This window comes from Aethalodelphis obliquidens, unplaced genomic scaffold (genome assembly GCF_003676395.1).
Source record: "Aethalodelphis obliquidens isolate GAN/ISIS:26980383/991018 unplaced genomic scaffold, ASM367639v1 scaffold28, whole genome shotgun sequence".
In the NCBI taxonomy this organism is placed as follows: domain Eukaryota; kingdom Metazoa; phylum Chordata; class Mammalia; order Artiodactyla; family Delphinidae; genus Aethalodelphis; species Aethalodelphis obliquidens.
Genome location: NW_020837972.1, coordinates 2,060,429 through 2,083,096, shown reverse-complemented (window position 1 = coordinate 2,083,096; position 22,668 = coordinate 2,060,429). Strand labels below are relative to the sequence as shown.

The window sequence follows — 22,668 nt, the reverse complement described above, 5'->3', positions numbered from 1 at the left end:
AATGCTTTTTTTATGAAATCATGTTAGTTAAAGCACAACTATTTGATTTCCATTACTGAAGCAAATAAAATGCATCCAAAAAAAAAAGCAGAAATACCTCTTCCCCTCCTTAGCTGAGAGCCTTGAGTCCTAATATTGCTTAGCCTCTTGCACTAGATAACAAGAATAAAACAGCCCTAGAGCGTGTGTAACTCCAAATGCCTCATCCAGTTGCTAGAACTTTTTCCTTAGGGAAAACGAATGAACCGTCTCACCCTCAGACTCGGGAACCACAGCCGGAGAATCATTCATCCATAATTGCTCGCAAAGGGAACCAGAGCGGGAGAGATGGGGCGGATCTGTAAATCCACCCACCAGCTCCTGACCTTTGTGGCAGAATTCAGCCTCCCACACGGTGTCATCCCAGGGCGGCAGACAGATGGGTGGGCAGGCAGACCTGCTGCAGGCTTTCATCAGCTTTGGGCCAGTCCCCTTGTGGTTACAACTATGGGCGGATACTAGGAGGGGGAGGCTTAGGCAAAACTGCACGTAGTTCAGTTTTTGCTGTCTGTTTCATAAAGGGAGTAGGGGGAGGGAGGCTGCCTCCCCTTTACTATAAATCAAGGCCTGCAAAAATAGGACAACTCTAAGGAGCGGGAGGAGGAAGAGGGGAGGAGGAAAGGGATAAGGAGGACAGAGAAACTGGGGGTGGGGGAGAGATGGAAGAACATGATAGAAGAAGAAGGAACAGAGAGAAGGGAAGGAGAGAGAGTATGTGAGGCATGATGAGCACCAAAGAGAGATAAGGAGACAGAGAAATGCTTGGCACTTCACAAATACATAAAAGTAATTGAGGAACTCAAAAAGGAAAAGGTATTACTGAGGTGAGTTTGCAAGCAATGCAATGGGCAGGGCTTGAGCCCCAGCAAAGGTGACCGCGCGCAGCTCAGGATGGCTGGGAGGCTCCAAGCCTGCGGCGGCCACCCTCCACCCTCCAAGGGCTGAGCCGGCCGGGAGCTGTCCAGATGCCTGGTGCTGAAATGACCAGGTGCTCACCAGCTTCTCAGGCAGGACTGCTCAGGTATTCGACTACTTGTTAAACACCTACTGTTTGCCAGCCATTGTTCCAAGGGCTGAGGAAAGCTGTACTGAATAAGACAGGCAAAAGTCCCTGTCCTTATGAAGCTTAAATTGTATGGGAGGAGACAAGATAGTAGAATTTTCCATGTTAGAAAAGGTCAAGTTCTATGGAAAGGAGGAAGAGAATGAGTTTAGCAAATGCACCCCCAAACAGTGGTCACAGAGAGGTGACACAGTGGTGCAGGATGCCCAGGCTGGGAGTGAGCCCCCACGTAAAGGATGTGCTGACATTTGGTCACAGGTCACAGAGGCTCTCACCTGGGCGATCTGTCAGGGGCCAGACCCCAATTCTAGCCAGCTGCCTGTTCTCTCTCTGGGGGCCTCTCATTCCTCCAACCTCAGGCCATCTGGGCCCCGACTGTGCCTGAGAAATGGATTTCCACCCACTGTGCACAGCACCAGCTTAAACTTGGATGATTTGAGACCCTGTCACTGGGTCAACTCGGGCAACTCACTACCTTACTCTGGCCTTCATTTACTCATCTATAATAGGGACAGTGATCCTTGCCAAGTTTGAGGAGGTACCAAGGAGAAAGTGGTGGCCGAGTTCTCTCTGCTGTACACATGGGGGGATTCCCCCTCACTAGGGTCTCATTCTTCAGAGTCCCCACTGCTCACCAGAGGGTCTAATCCTGTAGACACTGAATGAATGAAGTAAGTGGCAGCAATGCTTGGCTGATATTCACCGAGGGCTGTACTGCTTTACCCTTCACACTGCAGCCCTGTTCCTGAAGAACACTAACCTTGGAGGTACGCAGGAGCCCAGATGGCAGCCCAGGGGGAACAGGGGCTGAAGCCCATGTCTGAGTGGGTTCTGCAGTGAGGGCCGATGTGGGTGACACTTGGGGACAAGAAGGGCCTGTGGTCTAATAAGTTTGGGGAAGTCGGCACCTCTGGGAGATTCCCGATGCTCATCACCACGTCCAGGCTCCAAGGGTTGCCCCAAGAGCCCTGTTTAACTCCTTTAACTGTGAAATTCTTCTTTTCCTCTCCTTTTTGAGGCACACTTATCACCATCCTCAAGAAGTTGCCCTGGGAAATGCTGCACTGGGATTTGGGAAGGACTTGAGAACCCTTGTCCCAGGGAGGCAATTTTAGAGGTTTATGGGGTTCTGAACCTCCGTGTTTTGTGTGTGCCTATCACATAGCAGGCACTCAGTAAACATGTGAAGAATGGATGAATGAATGAATGAATGAATATGTTGTTCTACTCACTTTCAAATGCTAAGAATTGAGGGCAGGAAGATGAAAGTGATTTGAGACTCAAGGACTCAGGGCAGGATCATTTTTAGTCCCCTCTAGACCACAAGTTTGGCTGGAGAACTGATGGAATTTATTCATCCATCCATTCATTCACCCAATGACAACTCGGAGTGGTAAGTGTGATGTGGTGGATTAGCACTGGGGACCATGGAGGGGATAACTGACTACCTGTAGGGGTAAAACGGATGGCTTCCTGGAGGTGAGCCTGAAGGGCCCTTTGGGGGGCACTGACCCCAGGACTCCCACCCTCATGTCATTTTCCCCAGCCACATGAATCATGCTTGGGACTTCTTGCTTAGAATCTCATGTTTGTGGCCCCCCAGCCTTGACAGAATCCATCTTGGCCCCTCCCCTCTTTTACCCAGCCTCTGCTACCACTCTCCCTTGCTGTCAGCTGCTTGTCAGCCTCCCCACACCCAGAGGATGCATCTGCATTATGCAGATGACTGAAAAGACCCAAAGGAACTGGGCTCTAATGGCAAGATTCCAAGCAGAATGACAAGTAATGGGGAGCCATGTGAGAGCATGGGAGTCCTCTTGAGCCCCCCAAATGCCATTCTCAGAAGCCTCAGACCAGACACTCACCTCCATCCTCCACCAACTGCAAAGGTGCCCTTCTGCCCCCTGCAAACTGGAGCATGGCTGGATCTTTAAACAGGGGAAAAATGCTTCATCATGTTCTGCTTCTCCATGCAAAACCAGAAACTCCCTTCCCCCTCCCTCCTCCTCCCCAGCGCACTCTCCTCCCTGTAAAACGTGGTTAAAGGGACAGCGCCATCACTTCCCCATCTCTGAGGGTCTGCTTAGAACCAGGGGTCTGGGAGTGAGGTGGAGGGCAAAGAGAAAAGAACTGGCATAGGTCTTTCCTAGGGTATTTTTCTGTCCCCATCCTGGGGATCCTACAGAATGAAAACCATGTTAAACTGGAAATGTAGTGGGGTTTGGGTTAACTGCCTGAGGGAGGCTCAGGTCTGGGAGGGGAGTCTACACTGACTCCCCAGGAGGTCTCAAGGTTCCCTCCTGGCATCTGGCATCTAGGGGTGTCCCTTCAGCTCCCAATGGAGAGGCAAGACAGCCCAGGTGTGTATGTGGGAGAACGTCACAGAAAACAGGGGACCGGATCCCTAGCAGAAGGTCAAGGGGCTGGGTCTCTGGCTGCCGGTGTTTCTCCACTGGATCATTCACCCATCCCTCCTCAGCTCCCTATCTGCATAACACAGGGATCAGGCAAGGGGGAGATAGCATTCCTCCGTCCCATCCCTCAAGGGAAAGGCAGAGGCTAATTAACCCCTTCCTCCCCAACAATGAGCAGTAGGCCCTGTCCCTGGTGCTGAAGCACCAGCCGCAGCGCCGCCCCCACTCCCAAGGCACTCGACAGGAGCCAAACCCAAGAAAAAGCCAAATAACCACCAGCTGTTGCAGGGCCCTCCAAATACCAGGGTCCTCTTTTCTACGTGAATTAGGGTTTATGGGGGTGAGGGACTCTGGTACCCTGAAAGCATCCCACCACTTCTCTGGGGGGGAGAAGGGAAATCTATCATGGCACCCACTTGTCTGTTGTGGGTGTCGGGGAGAGACTACAAGTTGAAGCTGAGGAGATGGGGAGGGGAGAGGAACAAAGATGGACTTCCTAGTTGTGGGAAAGTGGCTGCTATATCCACGGGCAGTAGGAGGTTCTCCTCCCCCAATTCTGCCAGAGATCCCCCAAGTCAGAAGCTGCTGGGGGAGCAGGGGGTCTCAAGTTGCAGCCTGACCCAGGGCAAGGTCCTTTCTCTGTAAAGATGGGAAAACCGAGTGGGGGGGATGGGGGACAACTTGTCCAAGGTCATTTGCCAGCAATTGTGGAGCTGACCTCAGTGTGCAGACCCTGGCCTGAGTGACTCCTAGCCCTCCTGTCACTTCCCCAACTCCCCACAGGCATCAACTCTCCCAGCTTCATGCCAAGTTCCCCGCAGCACGCCCACTCTTGGTTCTCTGACCCTCACACACCCTGCCTTTACAGGGGACCCTCTGCCACTTCACTGAGGGCCCTCCTTGCTGGGGCCGGTTGTAGGGTCTCCTGCCTCCTATCCTGCGGAGACCACTGTGTCCCCCAATCCAGGCTTCCCTTCTCCATCCTCTGCAGTGTCTCCCACACGCCCAATTCAGGGCAGCCTTGTCGCCCTCCCCAACTCCAGGTCCTCCCCCTCTATTCCGGAGCCGGCTGCAAAGTTCCTTGAGCCCTCTCCTGGTGGCCCCTCTAGCTACTAGGGGAACAGTGTACCTCCACTCAGGGGTTTTCTACCTCTACCCTCTGTAGTGCCCACTATGCTTCCATTCAGGATTACTTTTCTCCCTCCCCTATTCCGGGCCGGCTGCAGACACTCTGCATCCCCTATCCTGAAGGTCTAACTATGAGGAAAAACCTGTGCTCCCTCTCATTCGGGGGTCCTCTCATCCTACCGAGTTTTCTATCGCTCCATCCCGAAGGCATCCTGCCCCTATTCCCATCAGGTCTCCTTGCCCTCCCCCCATTTCAGGCTCCTTCTTTAATTCCGAACATAGTAGCAGGGTCTCCCGACACGCACCAGGGGGCTCCCCTTCGGTCCACTCCGGGAGTCCTCTACAGCCTGACTGCTTCGGGGGTGCTTCTCTGACGCTGCGTCGTCGATTCCCCTCCACTCCTTGGTTTCCCTGCCCCGCCCCTCTCACTGCGGCGGAGCCAGCCGGCCCCGGGCCGCTGGGGGAGGAGGCGGAGAGGGCGGGGCCCTCCTCCCCTGCTCACCCCCCCAGCAACTGCTGAGGGGCTGGACCCCGCCGGGCTGCTATAAAAGGGCCGGCCGGCCGGGTGCTACCGCAGTGCCGCCCGCCCCGTCCCGGCCTCGGGTTCCCACTCCGCCGGCAGCCGCACCTGCTCCGGCCAAGATGAGCTTCAGCGGCGCTGAGGCGCTGCTGGGCGCCTTCGCGCCGCTCCACGGAGGCGGCAGTCTGCACTACGGGCTGACTCGCAAGGGCGGCGCGCGCTCTGCAGCCGGCTCCTCCAGCGGCTTCCACTCATGGGCGCGGACGTCCGTGAGCTCCGTGTCGGCCTCGCCGAGCCGCTTCCGCGGCGCGGGAGCCGCCTCCAGCACCGACTCGCTAGACACGCTGAGCAACGGACCGGAGGGCTGCGTGGTGGCGGCGGCGGCGGCGCGCAGCGAGAAGGAACAGCTGCAGGCGCTGAATGACCGCTTCGCGGGCTACATCGACAAGGTGCGGCAGCTCGAGGCACATAACCGCAGCCTGGAGGGAGAGGCGGCGGCGCTGCGGCAGCAGCAGGCGGGCCGCGCCGCCATGGGCGAGCTATACGAGCGCGAGGTGCGCGAGATGCGCGGCGCTGTGCTGCGCTTGGGCGCGGCCCGCGGCCAGCTGCGCCTGGAGCAAGAGCACCTGCTGGAGGACATCGCGCACGTGCGCCAGCGCCTAGACGACGAGGCCCGGCAGCGCGAGGAGGCTGAGGCGGCGGCGCGCGCACTTGCGCGCTTTGCGCAGGAGGCCGAAGCGGCGCGCGTCGAGCTGCAGAAGAAAGCTCAGGCCCTGCAGGAAGAGTGCGGCTACCTGCGGCGTCACCACCAGCAGGAGGTGGGCGAGTTGCTCGGCCAGATCCAGGGCAGCAGCGCCGCGCAGACTCAGGCGCAGGCCGAGGCGCGCGACGCCCTCAAGTGCGACGTGACGTCGGCACTGCGCGAGATCCGCGCGCAGCTGGAAGGCCACGCAGTGCAGAGCACGCTACAGTCCGAGGAGTGGTTCCGAGGTTCGCAGGCGAGCGGGGACAGGGAGGATGGGGCGCCCTCTGTTGGTCGGTCAGTGAGGGGAAGGGTGGCGTGACAGGGTGCTGGTGGACTCTGCATAGAGGTGGCTGGACTGGATGGTGCGCTGCTCAGCTTCCTCCTGCAGAGTGAATGCCCCTTAGTTAAAAAACAGTTTTACTCTGGGTCTCTTGTGGAACACCCCCCTTCCCCGCAACTCTAGGTTCTCCTTTGGCCTTCTCCAGGGTCCTTATATCTGTCCTTCAACTCTGGGTCCTCTCTGCTCCTTCTCCCGAGTTTTGGTAACCCCACTATGAGGCCCCTTTTCATCAGGTTCCCTCTACTGCTCCAGAGCGGTGCCGGCTTCTAGTCGCTGGGGCGCTCTTTGCCCTTCAAAGTAACATGGCTTCCCTGTCCAATGCTGCCCGCCCCCTTTCTTGCACACTGCAGGGAACCCTATTCAGACACCTATCGGGCTCCTCCCCACTACAGTTGGGGAGGGTGGGTCATTCTCACATTCTTTCTCCCCAGGGGGACCACCATTACAACCAATTGGTGCCTGAAGCTGAAGTGGCTTGTGGGCCCTTTAATGTCCTTGCTCCCCTTCAGAAAAGCCGGGAGCCTCCCAAACCCATCTCCCTCCCCCAACTCCGTGCCACCCCGAGTCAGCTAGGTTGCAGCTGCAGCAGCTCTGAAGCTGTGCGCAGCACCTGCAGGGTGACTTTGACCAACACTTGCCCTCTCTGGTTTTCATTTCTTTTGGGGTTGAAAGGGGGGTCGACTAACTGGGCTTCTTACCCTGGGGAGCTCCATGAGCCTTCCTGAAACTGTCTGTAAAACTTCTGCATTGTTCTTGGGAGAGGGTACAGAGGCTTCAGTGATTTTCAGACAGGTCTGTGATCCACAGTGCGTAAGAATCCTCACCCACTTGGATGGTTTCTAAGTCTTTGCCAGTACTAGCAGAGAAGAACCAGAAAAGCTGGGATTTTGATGCATTGCTTTTCCAGTTCCTTCCTCTCCTCTGCAGTGGCAGAACCATCCCCTCCCCCATCTCTGCAGCAAGGCTCCTCCCAAAGCAAACCTCTCTGCTCTCTTGGGCGTTGCCCTTCATCCATCTCAGGACTTCTGGACCACCCAGCTGGCATCCCTTCTTCCTCCCCCACTCCCAAGACTCAGGTCCTGAATGTCATTATCTCAGGATTCAGGATGTCCACATTCAGGAGGTTCAGACTAGCCTCCAGACCCCCACTGGTCCCTGAAAAGTCTTCTGGGAACCTGCAGCCCATTGCTCACAGGGGCCAGGGTGTGGCTGCCATTGGCACAGGGGCTCCTGTGCTAGAGAATGCGCGACAAGGGGGAGGAAGGGACAGAGGAGCTGGCACGCAGGCCCCAGGCTCTGCAGTGACCTTGGTCTCTGCAAAGCAGAAACCTGCAAGGAAGGGGCTATGGCTACATGGTGGCTCACGGCGCCCTCATGCCTCTAAAGGTCACAGACTCATTAACTTGTTCAACCACAAGCTCAGAGTTAAGCCCCATGGGTCAGGTTTCACATATGACCCTCAGCACTGCCAGCCTTTGCTGGGGAGCTGAACCAGGAGGACCAGAAATGTGGGCTTCTTTTGCCCTGCAGAGTTTCCAGATCCTGAGTTTGGGGAGACAGTGTGATCTTTGGAGCCAGATAGACACTAGATCTGAATCCCAGCTCCGCTGCTCAAACCGGCCTACCGGCCTTGGGCAGTGGTCATTTGCCGATCACAAAGGATACGGTGAGTTCAACATCCCAGATGGCTCCGGCACTCAGAAGGTCCTCAACCCATGTGTGTCCCCTTCCGGATCTGGGCAGTAGAATCCAAATCCAGTTGTGTCTAACCCTGTGCCCTACTCCCTTCTCTCCCAGTGAGACTGGACCGACTGTCAGAGGCAGCCAAGGTGAACACAGACGCCATGCGCTTGGCACAGGAGGAGATAACTGAGTACCGGCGGCAGCTGCAGGCCAGGACCACAGAGCTGGAGGCGCTCAAAAGCACCAAGGACTCACTGGAGAGGCAGCGCTCTGAGCTGGAGGACCGTCATCAGGCTGACATCGCATCCTACCAGGTGGGCAGGGGTGGGGCAGAGAGCCAGATTGTCTCACCTGGTTGGGTGACCCTGGACAAGTCATTGCCCCTCTTTGAGTGGGGTCATCGTAGTTAAGACCATGGGCCTTGGAGTCAGACATACCAGGGGTACCAGTATGTCTTTCTAGCCGTGTGACCCCAGGAAAGTGTCTGCCTCTCTGACTCTGAATTCCCTCAATGCAATGGGGGAAAAAAAAGCCTCCTTTGCAGAGCTATGAAGCTTAAAGAGAGAGACGAACTTTTCACGTGAGGAGTGAGTGTGCTCAGCAGGGTCTTGGTCATAGTGGGCATTCAGTAAACAATAACCAGTGTCTATGAGTGAGGGTAGCCTGGGGAAGGCCTTGGCAGATACCTCCCGTTAAAGACAACCGCCAAAAGAAAATATCGCTTTTAAAGAGCTTATAATGCAAGTAATATATGGTGATTGTAGAAAAAGGAGGCAATAAAAATCAGCCATACTGATTCACTCCAAGCAGTGGCTAAGTGGCCTTGGGGTCAGGGGAGAAGCTTCAGCTCGTATTGCGTGTGCTTCTGTGTATTGTCTCGGTTAACAGATGCCTGCCAAGCCTGTACTGTGTGGCAGGCACTTTGGAGCACTGGGGAAACGATAGGGAGCCAAAGCAGACAAGGCCGTGTTCCCACTGAGCCCTTTCTAAGCTTAAGATCTGTAAAAATTCACCCATCATCCCACTGACCTGTGATGACCATTGTTGGTGTCTGGTGTGTTTCGTTCCAGACCACTCCCCAGGCTGAGGTTATACACACAGCAGGAGTTTTGTGCCAGGTGGCTTTCACGTCCATGAATGAGATCCGTAGCTTTCACCGGGTGGGGGTTGGCCCCAGCACGCCTGGCTGAACAGGACTACGTTGGGTTTGCGTAGCCCGCCCCAGCTCCTCCAGTGCTGAGGGCCAGAATGCTGACTGGCGCGTGACATGTATGTGACTTCTCCTCCCCAGGAAGCCATCCAGCAGCTGGATGCTGAGCTCAGGAACACCAAGTGGGAGATGGCAGCCCAGCTCCGAGAGTACCAGGACCTGCTCAACGTCAAGATGGCTCTGGATATTGAGATTGCTGCTTACAGGTGAGGGGCCAGGGGGCCTTTGGGTGGTGCTTCTTAGAAGGAGAAGCCTTGGATTTTAAGCCCCACAGTGAGGTAGCCTGCCAGTCTTAGAGACAAAAAAAAATTTTTTCTTTTCGTATTGCGGTGAAATGTATATAACAGAAAATTTACCATTTAACCATTTTTAAGTATACAGTTCAGGGGCATTAAAAATATTTACATTATTGTGCAATCATCACCATCATCTATGTCCGGACCGTTTTTCATCTTCCCGAACTGAAATTCAGTGCTCATTAAACAGTAACTCTCCACTCCCTTCCCTTCCCTCCCCCCAGCCCTGGCAACCACCATTCTACCTTTTGAGAGACAAATATATTGAGAGTGACTTAGTTTCATTCTGACAGTGATTCAGAGGGTTAAAGCTCCTCACCCTCTTCCCAAATCCAGCCAGCTAGAGGTTGGCTTGGAGGGAAAGGAGGTACTTCAGTTGTCAAGGGCCTTCACAACTCTACCTCTTAGAGATTCCTAGCTCTCTGAGCAGTTGTTTCCTGGGGAAATAAAATAGGGGTGATAATAACAGTACCCACGTCCTGGGATTGTTGGGAGGAGGTGCTAATCCTGTTCCTGAGCTAATCCAGGTAACACAGGTACCACTGGGCGGCCACAGAGAAAGCCCTCAGTAAAAAGTAGCCATGAGAAAGCCAAGAGACCTCCCAGCTTAGCAGTTTCCTGCTAAGGAACAGGGCTGACCCCGTGATCCCTGGGTGATTTGCATGCCGTTAAATTTGCAAAGCACTGGTCTGTATGGGTAACCCCTACACTTACTCTGAGGTAGGTATTGCCAGGTTTTTTTAATTTATTATTTCACTGAAACAACCCTCTGAGGTTAGGACTCTTAATGACCCTGTTTTTACCAACGAGGAGACTGAGGATGAAAGAGTTTGAGTGGCTTAGCTAAAGTCACACATCTAGTGAGTAGGAAAGAGTGGAAACTGCCCCCACCATGTTCCTAAAACCCAAAGGATGAGACTATAAGGTAACAGGAGACCCTTGAAATTCAAATGGGAACATTCTAAGACCTCTTAAACCCAGGTTTATACATGTGGAATTCCTTGCTCATATTCCCACCTTTCTCTTGAATAACATTTTAGTTGAGGGACAATAAGTATAAATGTTGTTAATATAGGTGTTTTCTCTTGAGGTCCATTTTTCAGGAGAAAAAGTTTTATAAGTTGCAACCTTAGCTGCATTAAACAAGAGCAGTGCCATTAGGGTGTGGATTCTGGGTGGTCCCTGGGATGATCTGCTAAGTGACCTTCTCCAGTCTCAAAGTGCCCACCATTCACACCCCTTCCTCCACCAAAGTGCATATCACTGGATGCGGTGGACCTTCAGAGTAGCTCAGGAAGCCCCCTAACTTATTGATCGGCTCTGAGTTAATAGTAACGTGTTCCATTATCCATTCTACAGAAAACTCCTGGAGGGTGAAGAGTGTCGGATTGGCTTTGGCCCGAGTCCTTTCTCCCTTCTAGAAGGACTCCCCAAAATCCCTGCCATATCCACTCATATAAAAGTCAAAAGCGAAGAGAAGATCAAGGTGGTAGAAAAGTCAGAGAAGGAAACTGTGATTGTGCAGGAACAGACAGAGGAGGTCCAGCTGACTGAGGAAGTGACTGAAGAAGAAGAGAAAGAGGCCAAAGAGGAGGAGGAAGGGGGAGAAGAAGCAGCAAAATCTCCCCCAGCAGAAGAGGCCGCATCTCCAGAGAAAGAGGAGGCCAAGTCCCCAGTGAAGGAAGAAGGCAAGTCCCCAGAAAAGGCTGAGTCCCCTGTGAAAGAAGAAGCAAAATCGCCAGCTGAGGCCAAGTCTCCTGAGAAGGCCAAGTCCCCAGAAGGAGTGAAGTCTCCAGAGAAGGCCAAGTCCCCAGAGAAGGAAGAGGCCAAATCCCCAGAGAAGGCCAAATCCCCTGTGAAGGAAGAGGCCAAATCCCCAGAGAAGGTCAAGTCCCCAGAGAAGGAAGAGGCCAAATCCCCAGAGAAGGCCAAGTCCCCAGAGAAGGAAGAGGCCAAATCCCCAGAGAAGGCCAAGTCCCCAGTGAAGGAAGAGGCCAAATCCCCAGAGAAGGCCAAGTCCCCTGTGAAGGAAGAGGCCAAATCCCCAGAGAAGGCCAAGTCCCCTGTGAAGGAAGAGGCCAAATCCCCGGAGAAGGCCAAGTCCCCAGAGAAGGAAGAGGCCAAATCCCCGGAGAAGGCCAAGTCCCCAGTGAAGGAAGAGACCAAATCCCCAGAGAAGGCCAAGTCCCCAGTGGAGGTGAAGTCCCCAGAGAAGGCCAAGTCCCCAGAGAAGGAAGAGGCCAAATCCCCAGAGAAGGCCAAATCCCCAGTGAAGGAAGAGACCAAATCCCCAGAGAAGGCCAAGTCCCCGGTGAAGGAAGAGGCCAAATCCCCAGAGAAGGCCAAGTCCCCTGTGAAGGAAGAGGCCAAGTCCCCAGAGAAGGCCAAGTCCCCAGAGAAGGAAGAGGCCAAATCCCCAGAGAAGGCCAAGTCTCCCGTGAAGGAAGAAGCAAAGTCCCCGGAGAAGGCCAAAAGCCCTGTCAAGGAGGAGGCCAAATCCCCAGAGAAGGTCAAGTCTCCTGTGAAGGAGGTCCCAAAGAAGGAGGAGGCAAAGTCCCCCATGAAGGAGGAAGAGAAAGCCCAGGAGGTGAAAGCCAAAGAGCCCCCAAAGAAGACAGAGGAAGAGAAAGCTCCAGCCACACTGAAAACCGAGGAGAAGAAGGACAGCAAGAAAGATGAGGTGCCCAAGAAGGAGGCTCCAAAGCCCGAGGTCCAGGAGAAGAAGGACCCTGCTGTGGAAAAGCCCAAAGAACCCAAAGCTGAAGCCAAGAAGGAAGAGGCTGAAGATAAGAAAAAAGCAACCACCCCAGAGAAGGAGGCTGCTGCCAAGGGGAAGGAAGAAGCCAAACCCAAAGAGAAGACTGAGGTGGCCAAGAAGGAACCAGATGATGCCAAGGCCAAAGAACCCAGCAAAGCAGCAGAGAAAGAGCCGGAAAAGCCAAAGAAGGAAGAGACGCCAGCGGCACCTGAGAAAAAAGACGCCAAGGAGGGGAAGACCACAGAGGCCAAGAAGCCTGAGGAGAAACCCAAAGCAGAGGCCCAAGCCAAGGAGCCCAGCAAGGAGGCCTCCACACCAGGCAAAGCCAAGGCAGAAAAGGCTGAGAAATCCTCTAGCACAGACCAGAAAGACAGCAGGCCTCCAGAGAAGGCCACAGAAGACAAGGCCACCAAGGGAGAGAAGTAAGGCAGGGAGAGAGGAACATCCAGAGCAGCCAAAGAAACTCAGGAGGGTCTGGGAGCTCAAGGGTCGGTGTAACCAATTTTCATTTTTTCTCCCTTTTCTTTAAGAAGAAACTTTGCTTAGACTATGGGCCCTCCTTCACCAAACAGGAATTTCTTTTAGCAATGTGTTAGCAAGAGAGGGTCCTTCCAAACCCCGGCCCCACGCCCCAAACCCTCCCTAGGCGATGGACAATTATGTTATGATAGCTTATGTAGCCGAATGTGATATATGCAGAATGCCACATGTAAACACTTGACTATAAAAACTGCCCCCTCCTCTCCAAATAAGTGCATTTATTTCCTGTATGTGCAACTGACAGATGACCGCAATAATGAATGAGCAGTTAGAAACACATTATGCTTGAGATGTCTTAACCTATTCCTGAATGCCTTCTGTTTTCCAAAGGAGTGGTCGAGCCCTTGCCCAAAGCTCTCTGTCCTGGAAGAGCTGGAGCAGGTGGGGCTGGGCGCTGGCCACTGAACCATGCCAGGGCGCACTTTTCCACTGGAGTCCACTTTCAATTGCTTCTGTGCAATAAAACCAAGTGCTTATAAAATGAAAATGCTGCTGTTGTTATTTATTCTTTTCCCGTGGGCAGGCTGGGGGATGGGCGAGGGAGGTCTTGATCTCACTCTTAAGAATGCACAGGACTGAATGGGAATCAGAGGTCTTGTGCAGGTCTGGGACCGGTTACAAGGCCTCTCTTGGGCTATTTCCCGGGCACAGACCATGTGCCAGGCAATGTGCTCGGTGCTTTATCTTTAAAATCTTGCAGACAGGTGGCCTGGTGTGTAGTTTCTCAGTGAGGTCCGTGGACCACCTACATGAGCATCATCTGGGAGCCTTATGAATAGGCACACTCCTTGATTCCACCCTACACCACCGAATCAGAATCCGAGGGGTAGGCCTGGGACAGTGAATGCTTCACCAGGTCCCACTTGATTCTAATGCACGCTGAAGCCTGGGAACAGGTGAGGTCCTGAGGACACTGAGCCATCTATTTAAGAGTTCTGCATGTGTCCTTTTTTGTAAGGAGGGATGAGCTTTCTGAATAGGGGCCATATGTAGCTAATTCACCTGTAGTGAGGACTATAGTCACCACTATTGGGAACAATTTGTCAATAGTCACTTAACTGGACTCCAACATGCTTCTCCAGACACAAGTTTGAAAGCTGTGGTGCTCCTGTGGATTTATGTGGGGTCTTTACTGTAAAATTTTGACCTCACGACTTACTTGTAATGACTAGAATATGGCAAAGCGATGGGATGTCATTTCTGAGAGTAGATTACAAAAAGATTCTGGCTTCTGTTTTGCTTATTCTCTCTTGCTCATTCTACTTGCTTATTCAAATGGAAGAAGGAGAAGCCTACATGGCCAGGAACTGAAAGAGGCCCCTGGCCAACAGCCGGTGAGGAACTGCGGTCCTCAGTACAACGAGAAACCAAATCCTGCCAACAACCACACTGTTGAGCATAGATGCAGATTCCCCCCTGCTGAGCCTTCAGCCCCAGACAACACACTGGCTGCAGCCTTCTGAGAGACCTTAAGGAAGAAGCACCCAGCTAAACGGCACCTGGATGATAGATGTTTGTTGTTTTAAGCCACTAAGTTTTGGGGTAATATGTTACATAGAAATAGATGACTGGACTTCCCTGGTGGCACAGTGGTTAAGAATCCGCCTGCCAATGCAGGGGACACGGGTTTGAGTCCTGATCCAGGAAGATCCCACATGCCACGGAGCAACTAAGCCCGTGTGCCACAACTACTGAGCCTGTGCTCTAGAGCCTGTGAACCACAACTACTGAGCCCGTGTGCTGCAACTACTGAAGCCCACGTGCCTAGAGCCTGTGCTCCGCAACAAGAGAGGCCACCACAATGAGAAGCCCGTGCACTGCGAGAAAGAGTAGCCCCCACTCGCCACAACTAGACAAGCCCGCTTGCAGCAACGAAGACCCAGCGCAGCCAAAAAATAAAAATAAAATAGTTAACTAATACAGCTTCTCTCTCAGGAAGGCCTTCTTTTCATGGAGATCCTAAGTAGCTATGGGCTTGCACCCTTCCAGGTACAAATCAGGGAGAGAGAGATTGTGTCCCCACCAGTTCAACCAAAGTCTGAGAACTGAGTCTCATTACATGGTCAGGTTATGTGCCCATCCTGAAATTAATGGAACATACTAATTGGACCTGCTGGGTCACATGTCAAACTCTAGATCCAGGGTGGAGGCAGCCATCTGAATTATATAAACTGGACCTGACATTTCAGAACTCAGGGATAGAGAGGATTCTAAAATCTTCTAGAGAGAGAGAGAGAGAGAGGAGAAAAAAAAAAAAAGGATCAAGAACAAGAATGGTCCCAAACTTCTCAATGATGGGAAATGCCTAGAAGTCTATACTGATAAATCAAGTGTGAGGATAGATAAAGGGCAATTTAAAGCATACAAGGTCCCAAAAAGTTACTTCCCATAAACCCTTTCTCTGAAATCACTAGGGGAACATGCTCCAACAACAGGAGACTATAAACCAAGAAATAGAAAATCTAAGAATACAGAAAACAGGGACTATAACAAAGAAGAGACAAGAAGGGAATCCCCAGGATGACGACAGAGGAGAGTTGATGGACAAGAGCTGTGCAGCCCTATCTAGACTAGAGTGGGTCTGGGGAGAGAAGGGGGGGTTCCAAGAAAAAAATTAAACTGATCAATTATTTGACATGATCCACCATGTATAAAATTGAATTGAAAGCCCTTTACTGAACTATTGGAGAGTGTGGGAAAATTTAGTCAATTTCAAAGAAAACAAAGTAACTCCAAGACAAACAAAAAAATTCCCTATAAGAGGAAGTGTAATTATAACACATTAGTCAAATCAACAGGTAACAATATTTACATAAAAATAACAAAAGCAATGAATATGGATTATACCAAAAAGCAAGATAAAAAATGGGAAAGGGAAAATGGAGTGTGTAATTGACAAAAATACTCATCTCTTATACTCCTCTGGAGAAAATGCTTAATATTGATAAATGAAAAGAAAGACTGAGAAACTATCACAGACTAGAGGAGACTAAGATGATATAATGACACAGGGCAATGTGGAACCCTGGACTGGATCCTGCAACATTCGTGGAAAACACGGTGACCTCCAAATAAAGATTGTAATTCAGTTAATAGTAATGTACCAACATTAATTTTAATTTTAGTTTTGACAAATGTACCATGATCATGTAAGATGTCAACACGAGATGGAGCTGGGTGAGAACATTCAGGAGCTCTCTATGCTGTCTTTGCAACTTTTCAGTAAATTTAAAATCATTTCAAAATAAAAAGTTTAAGAAAAAAGTTTAAGATATATCAATAAATTGTATATGATTAAAAACATGGAGGTAAATACCAAAACCTAAGAGCTATGGTTGAAAATAAGAATAGGGACTTCCTTGGCAGCCCAGTGGTTAAGACTTCGACTTCCAATGCAGGGGGTGTGGGTTCGATCCCTGGTCAGGGAGCTAAGATCCCACGTCTCCCCGCCAATAAACCAAAACATAAAACAAGCAATATTGCAACAAATTCAATAAAGATTTTAAAAAAAAGAAAGAAAATAAGAATAGATGGGGGTTGGGAAGAGAAGGCAAAGGCCCCTGTATATTACTATAAGTAAATCATAACCAGTCAAAGCAAATAGGGACCCAAATAGCATCTAGTCCAATCCCATTATACAGATGAGGAAATTGAGGCCAGAGAGACAGGAGCCTGCCTAAGGCCCAACAGCCAGTTGGTAGCAGAGCTACATTTTCCTATTTGTTTTATAGAGAAAACATGAATTACATGGATATTAATTTTTTTAAGAATCTGATATTTAGTTAATTATCCTCAGTGACCCTTACTTAGAAAATCTACATTTTCTTAGTTTTGAAACCACAGGGAAGACATGAAAGGTATTAGAGCTACAAGGGCTCTCTCTCATGAATCATTGTCTCAGCTGATGTCCACAGAAGAAAAGATGGGACTTGTCCAGACTAGAATCCATGGTCACCACTTACTGAGCATCCCCAAGGACTGGGCCCTGGACTGTACACTTTATGTCCACAGTCTAAAGCAGCCAGCCCAATGAAGTGAGCACTATTGAACCTGCATTTCTCAGTTGAGGAAACTGAGGCTCAGAGAAGCAGACTTTGCCCAAAGTCCAGAGCCAGGAAGAGGTGGAGCGTGGATTTAAATTCAGGCCTGCCTGACCACAGAACCCAGGCTCGTCCTTACTCTGCCATCCTGCCTCCATCCTCTCCAGGGACATATTACATGGCCACCCCTAAACCAGATGCTGAAGGTATTTAGAATGCCAAAAGCCCCAGCCCTCCTTGATGATATCATTCTCATGGTGGCTCTAAGTGGCACAGGCAGGGCAGAAGGATCTGACCAGGATGCCCCTCCTTTTTTGCCCTAACTGGACGTGTACCCAATGCTGTAGGCAGGATTCGCTGGCCAGATACCAGCCAGACTGACTTTAACCATCTGCCAAACAAAATCATCCTCCCTCTGGGAGGATAACAAACCTTAGGAAAAACCAATAGAGTCAATTTGCTATGGAATTGCTTGTCAGATGTTAGAGGCCTGGGGGACAGAGACGAAATGTGGAAGGAGCTGACTGCTTTAGGATATGCCCTTCCTGCTGGTTAGCTGTTGGCTCTGCAGATACAGCTGAGCTGATGAAAACCATCCTTCATTTTTTTCCCAGGGGGATTGTTTCAGAAAGAAGAGGTTAGGTTCTGTCTATAATAATGAACAACTACATCTCGGTGGCTTAACACAAAGAAAGCATCTTTCTCACTTATGCTATACACTCTGGGTAGGTCAGCAGGGGTCTCTGTTCATAATGGTCATTCAAAGGCCAAGCTAATAGGGGATCCATCTAGACCCAGGCTTCCAAGTTCACTAAGGCAGGGGCGAGAGGATGTGGCACACCAGGCACAGGCTCTTAAAACTTCTACCTAGAAGTGATACAGGTCTCTTCTGACAACATTTCATCAGCCAAAGCAATCCACACAGTTATATCTAACATCAGAGGGGATGGGCAGAGCAGTCCTACCAAGTGCCTGGAGGGAGGAGAGTAGGGACTCTTTTAGGGGGAATCAAACAGAATCAAACTAGTTTAAGCAAAATACTTGCTACTGATAATAATGATTGATATAACATATTAGCTTACATAACCAAGGAGTTTAAGAAGGTTGACTTGCTTCAGATACAGCTAGAGCCAGGAGAATTCTCAAGTAATGTTCCCCAAGATCCTGTCACTCGTTTCTTCATCTCTCAGCTGTTTCCTTTTGTGTAGGCTTCATTCTCAGGCAGGACCTCTCCATGTGGTCTCCAGAAGCTTCAGGCTTACACCCCACCTGTTTAGGAAACTTGGGGGGGAAAAAGAACTCTTTTTCAATATTCCAGGAAAAGTCCAGGGGTTGATTCTCGTTGGGGCCCTCAAACTGAAACTGAGAGTTTGTGAGGTGTGGTTCCAAAAGAAAATTAGAGGATGGTTAGCAGAAGAAAAAGGAGTGGATGCTGGGCAGCAACAATGATAACTGTCCACAGTGGCTTGAGTGCTTGTAGCAGAAGATCCAAATAGGCAGTAATACCCAGTGTTTGTGGGTGTGCAGAGAAACTTGAACTTTCTGACACTAATGATTGGAATGAAAATTGACAAAACCTTCCTGGAAGGCAACATAATGAGACATATTAAAAGCCTTAAAAGCTTAGACACTCTAACCAAAGTATGCCACTTTTAGGAATGTATCCTAAATAATCAGGTCTGTACAGAAATATTCAAATACAAAATATATTCACTTCGTTTTATGTTTTGAAAAATGGAAAATACTCTGAATATACAATAGGAGATTGGCTAAATAAATTAAATTACCTCTATTTTTTAAAATATTTATTTATTGTTTATTTTTATTTATTTTGGCTGTGCCGGGTCTTAGTTGCAGCATGCAGGTTCTTTTAGTTGCGGCATGTGGACTTCTTAGTTGTAGCATGCATGTGGGATCTAGTTCCCCAACCAGGGATCAAACCCTGGCCCCCTGCATTGGGAGCATGGAGTCTTACCCACTGGACCACAAGGGAAGTCCCTAAATTACCTCTATATTAGTAAACATGTTGCTGCAAAAAAGAGACAAGTTTTTAATTTTAAAAGTAATTTATATCAATGAGACCTAACAGATATCTATAGAACACTGCATGCAACAACAGTAGAATACACATTTCTTCTCCAGTGCACATGGAACATTCTCCAGGACAGATCATATATCTTAGGCCATAAACAAGCCTCAATAAATTTAAAAGGATTGAAAATGGAGGGACTTCCCTGGTGGTCCAGTGGTTAAGACTCTGAGCTCCCAATGCAGGGGACCCAGGTTCGATCCCTGGTCAGGGACCTAGATCCCACATGCCGCAGCTGAAGAGCCCACATGCCGCAATGAAGATCCTGCATGCGGCCACTAAGGCCTGACACAGCAAAATAAATAAATAAATATTAAAAATAATAATAATACAATAAAAATGGGAGATAACAAGTGTTGGTGAGAATGTGGAGAAAATGGAAACCTTGTATCATACATTGCTGGTAGGAATGTTAAATGGTGTAGCTGCTGTGGAAAGCAGTTTGGCGGGTCCTCAAAAAAGATAAACATAGAATTAGTATGTAACTGAGCAATTTCACTCCTAGCTATATACTCAAAAGAATTGAAAACAGATACTCAAACAAAAATATACACACATGTTCATAGCAGAACTATTCACAACAGCCAAAAGGTAGAAACAGTAGAAACTACTCTTCGTTGCGGTGTGCGGGCTTCTCATTGCAGTGGCTTCTCTTATTGCAGAGCACAGGCTCTAGGCACACGGGCTTCAGTAGTTGTGGCTCGTGGGCTCTAGAGAGCAGGCTCAGTAGTTGTGGCACATGGGCTTAGTTGCTCCATGGCATGTGGGATCTTCCTGGACCAGGGCTCGAACCTGTGTCCCCTGCATTGGCAGGCAGATTCTTAACCACTGTGCCACCAGGGAAGCCCCTCAAGAGATATTTATTGATCTCCTACTGTACCCACCTTGTGCAAGATCCTGGAGATATAGAGGTGAGCAAGATAGAGGTGTGTTCTGCCTTTTCTGGAGCCTGCAGTCTAGTAGGAGAGCAAATAAAGAAGAGTAAACACAAAGGGTTATGTAATAAAATTGGTTGTATGTTACATTCTTGTGGATCTCTGTTGGCTTTTGCCACTCTAGCTTCCATTTTTTCTTTTACTGATAAAAAGAGAAACCACAAGTCCCCACTCTCATGCCATGTATTAGGGTGAATAATGATCCCCCAAAGATGTCTAAGTCCTAATCCCTGGACTTTTCATATGTGATTAAGTCAAGGATTTTGAGATGGGAGATTACCCTGAATTACTTGGATGGGCCCAATGTCATCATAAGGCTCCTTATTAGAGGGAGCAGGAGTCAGAGGAGAAAGTGATGTGATGATGGAAGCAGAGATTGGAGTGATGCACTTTGAAGATGGAGGAAGGGACCACAAGCCAAGTAAAACAGGAAGCTAGCTCTAGAAGCTGGAAAAAGCAAGGAAATAGATTCCCTCCTGGAGCCCCCAGCCCTGCCAAAATCTTGACTTTAGCCCAGTGAAATTGATTTTGCACTTCTGGCTTCCAAAATAGTAAGAGAATAAATTGGCGTTGTTTTTAGGCCAGTAAGTTAGTGGTAATTTGTTACAGCAGCCACAGAAACCTAATATAGGCCACGTGGTTTGGGTGACCCCATGTACCCAGAACTCAGAGATGAACATGTTCCAGGCATTGCGGATCATGCACTATCCCCTGGCCTCTGTGATTAGTTCACAGATTCACATGTGATGCAAGTTTATCCAATGAGAGCCAATTCCAATGATATTGTGGGAGCTGTTGGAGCAGAGAAGCCTTACCAAAGGCTACCCCGAGAACAAATAGCAGCAGAGAAGACAGCATCTTGGAATTACTGACAGTGTTCAGGTGACAATGACACGGTTTGAAGAGCTGAATCGAGCCATGCCTGAAGTCTTCCTCTGCGGGACTTCTTAGTTACCTGGGTCAATGAATTCTTTCTTTTGCTTAAAAATAAAAAAACAAACAAACAAACAACTATAATGAATGCAATTTTTTAGTTATTGTATCAACAAAAATCCAAACGTTTAATAATATTTTGGTGAGGCTGTGGAGAAACTAGTCCTCTCATAGGTTGCTGGTGGGAACATAAGCTGGTATATCTCTCATGGAGGAGAATTGGGAAATATCCTTCCAAATTATGAAAACAGAGACCCTCTACTCTGGTATTTCTACTTTTGAAAGTTTAACCTACAGATGTATTAGCATATGGGTGAAATGGCTCTGTGCACGGGTTATTTACTAAAGCAAAGGTTAGTAACCAAATATCCATTAATAAGACTAAATAAATTATAATACATCCATTCAGTAGAATATTATGCAGCTCTAAAAAAGAACAAGGAAACTTTGTATCTCTGTACTGATAAGGAAAGATATCCAAGATATGAAAAAAAATCAAGATGCATATAGTATGATATTTGTGTGCAAAAATAATTGTGTTTGCTTAAAGAATTTGAAAGGATACAAAAGAAACTAAGCAACTTGGTTGCCTATTTGTGAGGGAGATGGGAACTAGGCAGGTGGGGGATAAGATTGGTAGTGAAACCTTTCACTGTATTTCACTTCTTATGTTTTCTGGTTTTTGAAGCTTGTGAATGTATTACACTTATTCTAAAAATTAGATTAAAAAAACCAATTTGTACACTGTGATCCAAGTTTAGTAAGAAAATAAATGTGCATGAAATCAGAAAATAGAAAACATCTAGCCTATAAGTGGTTATTCTGGATACAGTGGGAAGTAAATATTGTACTGGTTCTGTGGAATCAGGGAAGGAATAGCATAATTTCAGGGTCTACCAACTCTCTGCATTGCCAGAACAGGTGCCCCATCAGGCATTTTAAACCAGTTGCTCACCCAAACTGTCACATATTTTAACTCGAGCTGTTTTTACATCCCAGCACATGGGTGAGTGATTGGATTTTAGGTCTTTTTGTAGGACTTTACATTTCAACTTGTTAGACTGGGTTCATCTTCGAAATATTTTGGGACCCCCATCCATTCACTCATTTCACAAATACTCTGAGGGTCCTTCTCCACCAGCCCCACTGGGGAGTGCTGGGGTTTCCTTTCCCACCTTAGGTCATCTGCAGAGGTGGGGGAAAGCCAAGTTAGAACAAGATGTGGTGAGAGCCCAGGAAGTTGAGGTGATCCTCTGGTGGGGACCAGGACACAGGCCCACAGACAGCAGGGAATAGGTGTGGCTAACAGGCTGTGGTTGGCCTAGTGTGACGGGTAATGAGAGCCTGACTCCAGATGAGGACAGAGCCCAGCTTGGCCACTGACTGGTGGACATGAGGCCGAAAAGGAGGGACAGGGCCAGAGAGAGTGAGGCTTCCAGAGCCTGGGAACACTCCAGCAGGGGAAAGGGCATCAGGAAGGTAAGGCCTTCCTCACTCAGGAGGCCTCTTCTCCAGGTGGAAACCTGGAGGCAGAGACAAGAATCGCTCCCCTTTACTGAGTGGTGCTTGGTGTTGGACACGGTCCTGAGTTGATTCTTAATTCCCACAACCACCCTGGGAGGAAGGTTGACTGTCACCTCTAGTTGCAGATGAGGACACCCTGAGGCTTCGAGTGATTCATGCAATCTGACCAGGGTACACAGCTGCTCAGGGGTGGGACAGGATCCAGCTGGTAGGTCTGACACCAGGCTGTAACTCTTGACCACCACAGTACTCTTGGTGTACTTGTGTTGCTGAAATGAATAAATGGCCCAGAAGGAGCACCAGCCTGAAGCTACGTTGAGCCTGAAGCTACTCTTGTGGAAAGGAAAGCCTTGGAGGCAGACAGACCTCGCTGGGCTTGCATCCTGGGTGGGCAGCTCAAGAACCCTGTGA

At 49.5% G+C, this 22,668-nt stretch overlaps 1 protein-coding gene across 1 annotated transcript; it reads left to right on the top strand.

The window, feature by feature from the left end:
* Positions 1 to 5,276: 5,276 nt before the first annotated feature.
* Positions 5,277 to 13,319, top strand: NEFH (neurofilament heavy chain). The gene is made up of 4 exons (XM_027125256.1): positions 5,277 to 6,154; positions 8,047 to 8,246; positions 9,224 to 9,348; positions 10,798 to 13,319. Exons 1-4 carry the CDS (start codon positions 5,287 to 5,289, stop codon positions 12,620 to 12,622), a joined length of 3,018 nt encoding a protein of 1,005 aa, XP_026981057.1. The 5' UTR covers positions 5,277 to 5,286; the 3' UTR covers positions 12,623 to 13,319.
* The last annotated feature ends 9,349 nt before the right edge of the window (positions 13,320 to 22,668 follow it).

What these genes read in the sequence shown, in the direction of transcription:
- NEFH (XM_027125256.1), top strand. Translation starts at nt 5,287, where the DNA reads ATGAGCTTCAGCGGCGCTGAGGCGCTGCTGGGCGCCTTCGCGCCGCTC. An exon ending in GTCCGAGGAGTGGTTCCGAG is followed by an intron (nt 6,155 to 8,046) that starts GTTCGCAGGCGA and finishes CTTCTCTCCCAG; the next exon opens with TGAGACTGGACCGACTGTCA. An exon ending in ATTGAGATTGCTGCTTACAG is followed by an intron (nt 9,349 to 10,797) that starts GTGAGGGGCCAG and finishes TCCATTCTACAG; the next exon opens with AAAACTCCTGGAGGGTGAAG.